Source organism: Nansenia antarctica, assembly GCF_963989245.1.
Source record: "Nansenia antarctica genome assembly, chromosome: 7".
Classification (NCBI taxonomy): Eukaryota; Metazoa; Chordata; class Actinopteri; order Argentiniformes; family Microstomatidae; genus Nansenia; species Nansenia antarctica.
The window spans coordinates 5,605,698-5,614,680 of record NC_137677.1 but is presented as its reverse complement, the minus strand read 5'-3'; the positions used below and the strand labels follow the sequence as shown (position 1 = coordinate 5,614,680).

At 41.7% G+C, this 8,983-nt stretch overlaps 2 protein-coding genes across 2 annotated transcripts in view; both read right to left on the bottom strand.

Annotated features, from left to right (window-relative positions):
• The window catches only part of marchf2 (membrane-associated ring finger (C3HC4) 2), a gene marked incomplete at its 3' end in the record, with an annotated part of 6,557 nt that extends 3,799 nt beyond the window's left edge, over nt 1-2,758 (bottom strand). Inside the window, exon 1 of the mRNA XM_080535504.1 lies at nt 2,633-2,758. The remainder of the gene's footprint in view (nt 1-2,632) is intronic.
• Nucleotides 2,759-3,706: 948 nt separating this feature from the next.
• LOC308161611 (ras-related protein Rab-11B) lies at nt 3,707-8,783 on the bottom strand. Its single transcript, XM_080535651.1, has 5 exons — nt 8,678-8,783; nt 7,185-7,380; nt 6,632-6,825; nt 6,430-6,510; nt 3,707-5,997 (listed from the first exon to the last, which is right to left on the bottom strand). The coding sequence occupies exons 1-5, from the start codon at nt 8,715-8,717 to the stop codon at nt 5,852-5,854; spliced, it is 657 nt and encodes a 218-aa protein (XP_080391777.1). The 5' UTR covers nt 8,718-8,783; the 3' UTR covers nt 3,707-5,851.
• Nucleotides 8,784-8,983: the final 200 nt, after the last annotated feature.

Sequence of the window (8,983 nt, the reverse complement as noted above, 5' to 3'; positions counted from 1 at the left end):
AATGTAAATGTAAATGTAATGTGAGTGTGAGAATTGGTTGGGGAAAGAAAGACTGACTTGAGTGTGAAACAAACTGTGTGCAGTTTAGCCCAGTCGATAAAACCACCCATCCTATTTCCGAGAACAGCTCAAAAAACGCCATGATGAACAGGACAACAGCTGCCTGGAGAGATATCCCCTTATCAAGACACAACTCAGACGCAGAACTCTTTCTTCTTCCCCCCAATAAATACACTTACTTCATGAAACGAGAGACGCCACGAATATCCTGTTTTGATGACACATAATCCTTGGCAAATCTCAGGAAAAAGCTATGACCAAAAATATTGTATTCCCATTGTTGTCTACCGCTCATATACACTAGAGATTGGTGTTAGATAGCATGATACTACCAACTAGACTGTTGTCGAGACATACGGTACTAGGCTGCGTTCGTAAATACGCCCTGGACATCTGATCAGCACTCATAGAGTGCCTCTTGTCCAATCAAATGACTTGGTTGAACCCAGTGTGTGCTCCAACGATCTCAGAGCGGATTTACGAACGCACCCGCCAGCATAGGCTTAGGTCTCTCTACTCACAAAAGATACACTACTACTGTAGTCAGGAGACTGTAACAAATAACAATTGTAACCAGGATTTGTTATTTTAGCAGGTATCAGCATAATATGTTCATCAATTATCTGGTTATTAGGCAGATATCTCTCTTGGTGATGATGAACTAATACTGTGATACTAGAAGCAAATCACAAAGAACATGCACTAGACCTTGAATAACTCTGCACTGCACTTTATGTATTTACAGCACTATCCATGCACTGTCTGTCCTGTATTGTCCTGTTTTTGCACTTGTATTGTACTTGTTTTGTTCATATATATGTGAAAAAAGCATAAATGCACCTTCTGTAATGCCAAAGCAAATTTCTATATGTGTCAAGCATAATGGCAATAAACGTTATCTGAATCTGAATCTGAAAAGATAAAACCTCCAAACTGTCGAGCTGCTTCATGCTTAACTGACACAGCTGGTCAGCTCCTTCAGCCAGATGTGTCCATCTCATAACCAGATGTGTTCATCTCATAACCAGATGTGTCCATCTCATAACCAGATGTGTTCATCTCATAACCAGCTGTGTTCATCTCATAACCAGATGTGTTCATCTCATAACCAGATGTGTTCATCTGCTAACCAACTGTGTTCATCTCATCATAACCAGATGTGTTCCTCTCATAACCAGCTGTGTTCATCTCATAACCAGCTGTGTTCATCTCATAACCAACTGTGTTCATCTCATAACCAACTGTGTTCATCTCATAACCAACTGTGTTCATCTCATAACCAGATGTGTTCATCTCATAACCAGATGTGTTCATCATCTCATAACCAGCTGTGTTCCTCTCATAACCAGCTGTGTTCATCTCATAACCAGCTGTGTTCATCTCATAACCAGATGTGTTCATCATCTCATAACCAGTTGTGTTCATCATCTCATAACCAGATGTGTTCATCATCTCATAAACCAGCTGTGTTCATCTCATAACCAGATGTGTTCATCTCATAACCAGCTGTGTTCATCTCATAACCAGATGTGTTCATCATCTCATAACCAGGTGTGTTCATCTCATAACCAGATGTGTTCATCTCATAACCAGCTGTGTTCATCTCATAACCAGATGTGTTCATCTCATAACCAGCTGTGTCCATCTCATAACCAGATGTGTCCATCTCATAACCAGCTGTGTCCATCTCATAACCAGCTGTGTTCATCTCATAACCAGATGTGTCCATCTCATAACCAGCTGTGTCCATCTCATAACCAGATGTGTCCATCTCATAACCAGCTGTGTTCATCTCATAACCAACTGTGTTCATCTCATCTCATATAACAGTCTGTCTAGCTTATTTATCCAGAAAACACCAACCTCGACCCTCTGTGTCAGCTCTCTCCTTTTGGTTTCTTTTCACATTAAAATGACCCCTGCTTCTACTAACTACAGCGTCGTTGAATTCGTCAACCCACATCTGGGTTGTTGTATCTTAGCTAGTATATTATTATGCCAACATCAACATGTGGATAAATAGGTTGCCAAAACAAAATGTTTCCTTGCTTGTGATCATTTACATTTGACAAATAAAGACCCCTTTCGTCCATGATAGTGGAACAAAAAAAAGATAATACTGTCAGACTGTTTGAACAGGGCTGCCAAGTTTCACCAAAAGTTTGGAGTGAGAACTGGTTGAAATGCGTGAGTCTCACGGCGATTGCGTGAGACTTGGCAGCGAATATGTTTTATTTAGTCATCTATTAATCCATTTCATACAGTAGCATAGTATCAGTGTATCTGATGGGCATAATGCTATCATCATAAATGTGATGATAGCTTAGCTATGTTGCTAAGCTAGTCCAATAGCATTATGCCCATCACTTGATACTGTACTACTGTATGACATGGACTAATAGATGACTAAATCAAACATATTATTCAGTATTCACAGCTGGGCTAGCTAGTTTATCCGTAGCTAGCTAGGTTAGCCAGACCGCTGCCAGACAGCAGCATCGAGCTATGTATGCTAAGCTAGTCCGATAGAAGCGGAGGGATACGGGAGAATAATAAATAAACAAATACTCACAGCGTTCCTTCTTCTGTTGTCATGTTTTAACCAGGTTCCGTGTGGGGGGTGAATTGTAATAAAATAGGGAATATATCAATAACAGTTGATAATAGTGTTTATTGTATCTGTTTTCCAGCTAGCCTGGTTGTGCTAGGTGGCATATTTCAGCAGTAACAGCCTCTCCTAGCCTGCTGCTTTCTTCACACCACCTACGGTTGTTTTGTGCTTCCGCTAGGCTTTTTACCCAGGGCTGCGTTCGTCAACTCGCTCTGAGAGCGTCGGAGCGCACACTGGGTTCGACGTCATAAAGGGACCGGGTGATTTGATTGGACGAGAGGCGTTCCGTGAGTGTCGCGTCGGATTCCATGGCAAATTTATGAACGCAGCTCATCTCAGCAAGAAGCTGCAGATATTCTGATGTTGCGAGAATTCGGATACTGAATGCAGACAGATGTGAGATGTGGGTCACTGTTCCAAAAATATCAGGCATTTCGTGACGTTAGATTTATAAGGTTCTATCTCCATTTTTGGTCAAAATTGAGTTTTTTACATAATCTGATCCATTAGGTGTTTATTAATGCTTGTGTGGTGTTATTTTAAAAATGTTGACATTTTTTGAGTTAATAATTAATAAAATACAAAGGTTCCATCTCACAAAACATAATGCCTGGAATGTAAAAACTTTGACGCTCAATATCTCTGAACTACCCTAAACGGAGATAGAACCTTATAATTCTAAACTCACCATTTCTCTTCAGTCGACAAGAAAGCTGAAATGTCAGTTTATTGTTGACAATAAGCATACTGACTGCTAATTCCCCCACATAACTAAAATGTATATTGTTGCAGTGCACATAATAATAACTGTTTAAAAACCCCTCAAAGGTCTACTCACATTCATGATGATGGGCATAATGCTATCAGTTATTAATACTATTACTGTATGAAATGGACTAATAGATGACTAAATAAAACATATTCAGATAGTCTGACAGTATTATATATTTTTTGTTCCACTGTCATGGAAGAAAGGGGTCTTTATTTGTAAAATGTAAATGATCACAAGCAAGGAAACACTTTGTTTTGGCAACCTATTTATCCACATGTTAATTCAGTCATGCACAAATTAAGTGACTTACATATTTACATAGTGGATTGCACGTAAAAAAAACATGGAAAATCGTTCAATGTGGGAATATAATGATAAAATATAGCTATTCAATTGTGCATTAGAGAAATCCTTCATTTAAGTATGGCAGGCTAATCAAAACATTGGTGTGAAGAGCATCAACTATTTCCTGAATAGTTTCTCGAGTAAAAGAAGAAAAAGTAAGTAACGGGCAGAGATTCCTGTAGTTTAAAGCTAATCAGTCAAATAGAGAAAAAAGAAAAATGGTAAAGGGAAGATTAACATTCTCCCGAACTGTAATGTCACAATAGCCAATCTGAAGATGAGGAACCGACACGATTCCTGTGGCTGTGCTTGTACAACATTTCTAAGTATTGTCTTGTTGACATGTGTCAGTGTACTATATATGGCATAAGTCTTGCATTTCGTTTTAATATGCTAAAATACATGTCATTTTTTGCATCTCACAGTAATGCAAATGAATGAACGAAAGCCCAGTGTAATGTCAAAACAAACAATAAAGTTGCAAACTGCTCTGAAATTGTAGTTCAGATAATAGTGAACTGTACATTTCTGATGATATAACAGGGTATACACATTACACACAGTTCAGTTTGGGGACATTGTACATCATCCCAAAATCACAATGATCACAAGATGACCTTGTAGCATTCAAACCTTATTTCTGCATGCGTTACAATGAATAACAGCTTTTTACTTAAAAACAATTCTGAGAGAAGAGCTGTTGATGCCCGAAGAAGATCTGTCTGCCAGCCGGTCATATGGATCTGGTTTATTCCCATTTCAACGATTCTTGATGAAAAGACTAATTTACAGATGTGTTATTGATTTCAAAGTGGGACATGTGACAAGAAATGACGTACATGTACCACACTCCAAAAAGGAATTTCTACCAAAAAAGGGGAGACATAAGGCATTTTTAGCCATCCACACAGAAAAGAAGCAATACTTTTTCTTAAATTCCACTGACAACTCAAATTAAAGATGCTTACATGGCTGCAAAGTGAAAAGAGAGTAGCATCCTCCACCCTAGATATGGAGTGTTAATAGCCTTCATCTTTCCTCAAGTAACCAGCTAGAGCATTGTGATGTTGGGGTCAGTCTAAATTAGCTGTTGGCTTTTACAAAATCCATTGAAATGACTGGCAGGACACACTCACTGCATTCACAGTATTCACTTCTGTTTTCCCATTGCAGTCAGACTGCGGGATGAGCACAAAATATGAACAAACTACAAGGGGGGGGGGGAACTCGGTCAATAAACTGCAGCTATCAACAGTACATCATAGCACATGACAACTGGAAAAGGTTCAATCTTGACAAATGTGCCTGTCTGAGAGAATTGCTTCACCGATAACATGAGATGGCCGACGCGTTGAAAATGATTGCAGTTCTCCTTTGGTATCTCTGTGGACCTGGCTTAACACTTTAAAAACACGTTGTCTATAATCAGCCCAAGTCAGACACTACTCGGAGTCCCTGTTCTTGCTTATTTCGTTCCACACTCAGCAAAGGGTAAAAAAAGATAGCAAAGAGGCAACCAGAAACTTGGGACTTAATGCTGAATTCCTATTCGGCCCCTAGCCCATACACCCTTGGCCACTCCTTTAGATCTGTGAGTATTGGATGAGTATAAGCACAATAGATTATCAATGGAGCAAGATGGAGTAATGGCCATGATGCTTTTCTATTCCATCCTTTCAGATCAAGAGTGGCCGGGGGGGGGGTTGTAGCTAGGGTCGGATTTAGAATTCATCATTTCTGATCCCTCACCATTCCTTCCACAGGGCTGGGTCACACGATCAGAGCCCAAATACCAAATAGTCAAAGAAAAAAGAGAATCCTTATCACTTGGTAGAAGATCTATGTTCCGAGGTTGAGGGGAAGATAGTATACAAGTCAACAAACAAACGTATAGGAAAAGGAATGTTATCTAGAAAGTCTGGGCTTCTAGGTGACTTCTTCTAAACACACAGAGGTATATAGACAGCAGCACAACACTCGAGGAGTAAAGCAGAGATGAAGAGTGAGAGGTTGGGGTGGAGATCAAGAAGGAGGGGGTGGGGGGGTGGAGGGAGTGTTGAGAGTCACAGGTTTTGGCAACACTGCAATTTGTTGCCTCTCTGCCCATCAGTGGTGGGGGGGACACTGATGTCCACTACATTGTTGCCAGGAGATTCATCATGTGCAGATCTGTCAGCTATCTGCTTCTGTGATACGATTCGGTAGATTTCTGGAAGAAAAAAACACCATCGTCACTGACCATTACACATGTATAAATATCTATTCGGTTGTTAAGTCGTGACGTGTTTCCGGGTCCAAAGTTGGCTGAGGCGCTCTCTTCGAAATGCCTCAGTAATAATAATTCTTTTTTTTTTTTTCCTAGGCTCAAAGACCCTGACAATATGGGGAAAACGGGAAAGTGCTGTGTCCCTTGTTGTATGAACAGATCTGAGTCTAAAAAACGATTGAACTGTCATTCTACCGCTTTAGTACACTGGTACTCTGGTGCGGGGAATTTCTGGTTTGGACCCGGAAATTGCTAAACGTCACGTTTGACGTCAGACTTAACAACCGAATAGCTTCCTTTCCACTCCTATTTCATTACTCCATTCAAGTAGACCTGAAACAAATGTGACGTGTGTTGTACTAAGGCTTCTCCTACCTGATAGAATGTTCTTGAATGCCTCTTCTACATTTGTGGAGTCCAGGGCCGACGTTTCAATAAACGATAGAGTATTCTTCTCTGAAGGAGAGAAAAAGCAACAGGGGGGTTAGGCGCTGTGACAGGCAGGTGTGTCTAATATGTGAACATGTCTGTACCCAGAGTGCACTGCTGTCTCCTGCGGTGCTGCGCGTGTGTTCACCTGCGAAGGCGCGAGCCTCGTCTGTGGGCACGGCCCTGAGGTGGCGCAGGTCACTCTTGTTGCCCACCAGCATGATGACGATGTTATTATCAGCGTGATCCCGCAGCTCCTTCAGCCAGCGCTCCACATTTTCGTAGGTCAGATGCTTGGCGATGTCGTACACTAGGAGAGCCCCCACCGCCCCCCGGTAGTACCTGTGGTACACAGAGCATGGAGAACACAAGGTCAGAAGGACAAAGGGGCGAACTGTCATCCATGTTTAAGTACTGTTTCATGGTCAGGGTTCGACAATAACGCAAGTAAAACAGCGTTATTGTCGAACCTTGATGGTGACTCCATACTGTGGCCTTATGTCCTAATGGTGAGTAATGAGCATGACTCACCTGTTGTTCACTGTAGGCCTAGTATCTAATTCTTATCACACTGATATTATTTTGCGTGGGTATGTAGCTATAGCTAGAGTATTCCAGTAGTTCATAGACATGCACACGTCTGTTCCTCTCCTCCGTAGTTCCCCTCCCCCTCTGGTGACCCCCCCCTCCCCCCCACTCACGCTGAGGTGATGGCTCTGTAGCGCTCCTGTCCGGCTGTGTCCCAGATCTGGGCCTTTATCGTCTTGCCGTCCACTTGGATGCTGCGGGTGGCGAACTCCACTCCGATGGTGCTCTTGCTCTCCAGGTTGAACTCATTCCGTGTGAAACGGGACAGCAGGTTACTCTTCCCGACACCCGAGTCTCCGATCAGCACGACTGGAAACAAAACACACAGACGTCGGACAGCATTAGAACTACCTTGAGTCAGCTGCTATTTCACAATCAGTGGAAAAGATGAGTGGACAGCAGTGACTACACACACACACTACATTTGTACAGTGTGACTCATTTAGACAACCTCATCATTCAGGTTGTTGTGGTTGATTTCTAACAACCTTATCAGTTAGTAAACCACCATGTTGAAGGACCTAACCACTGATAGCACAACTTTAAAAGGAACATTTAATGATGGCAGAGATGCCTTAGACAGGGTCATCATCTGTATGAGTCAGAATGAAAGTGAAGATTGTTAGTGACATTTGTCTAGGTCACACAGAGATAAATAAAGGGTTTCACATAGAATTACACATCTATCTTCTCCTTACAGTTTGTATCCCTCTTCAGTGGGCATCAGACAGTAAACAAACAGCTAGTACAAGATATGAACATGTCAAGATATGAACATGTCAAGTTGACAGCCACAAGTTTGCATAGTCAAAAGAAGTAGCCAATGTTTCTAGAAATGTGGATCTAATTCCTTCAGTTGTCAAGACAAAGAAATACCATCATTGTTGTTTGTTTTTTTATAGGGGCAAATCAGTGGCCCGACATTGTAATTACCGTAATCTCTAAACGGTTTGTGCTTTCGAAAAAAATTCCAACTGTCCCTGAAAGCTGAGATGTTGCACTTCAACCAACATATAGGGTATTACGGTAAAAATGTTTAAGGGATACACACCAGAGAAAGAGGCTAGGCTATCTGACTGACTGAGGTTTAGCTGGGAGTCAACCTAACATTAGCTTAGCTAGCTAGCACTCCCAAGCTGATATATGCTAGCGAGAACCAATGGCACTGTTAGCTAGCTAGCATTATCAAGTAGAGTTAACAATTAACATAAACACACGTACGCAAACTAGCCTTAATTTAATTATTCTAAATCACAATATTGCCTTAATACAGGCTAACAACCTGTCGAGATTGTAAAGAGAAAGCAGGGTTTTGTTTAACAGACCGTTAGCTTGTTAGCTGGCCAGGCTAACATAGCGGGGGAATGTTTAAGGGCTGCGTTCGCAAATACGTTCTGGAAATCCGATCCGCACCCGAGGAACGCCTCTCGTCCAATCAAATGACTCGGTCCCTTTATGACGTCGGACCCAGGGTGCGCTCCGGCGCTCTCAGAGCGGATTTACGAACGCACCCTTCCTCTCCCCAAGTCTGAACTTCAACAGTTGAAAGAATAAAGCAACACGATGCCTCTTCAAGACTTAGCACATGTAAGAATAATTATCTTACCTTTGAATAGATAATCGTATTCGTCATCTCGGTTTCCCATTTTGTTGATTTTCTACTTTATGAAAGTATTTTATCTGGACAACCAGAGGGCAGCTCCCTGTCACAGTGTGGTGGCAGGAAAACAGCCTCCCGAGGGAACACGCATGTGAGCTGAGTGGCAGTAGCCTCGACCAATTAGAGGGCTGCTCTTTTTAAACGACAGATAAACTGACCAATAATACCCTTCTCTTTAAAACACTAATAGGGTGTCGTTTTTAATGTCAGGAAAACGGTGATACTGCCCCATAAAAATGTGGATGGATTGAG

What these genes read in the sequence shown, in the direction of transcription:
- LOC308161611 (XM_080535651.1), bottom strand. Translation starts at nt 8,717, where the DNA reads ATGGGAAACCGAGATGACGAATACGATTATCTATTCAAAG. An exon ending in ATACGATTATCTATTCAAAG is followed by an intron (nt 7,381 to 8,677) that starts GTAAGATAATTA and finishes TTTTGTTTCCAG; the next exon opens with TCGTGCTGATCGGAGACTCG. An exon ending in CGAGGCTCGCGCCTTCGCAG is followed by an intron (nt 6,511 to 6,631) that starts GTGAACACACGC and finishes TCTCTCCTTCAG; the next exon opens with AGAAGAATACTCTATCGTTT.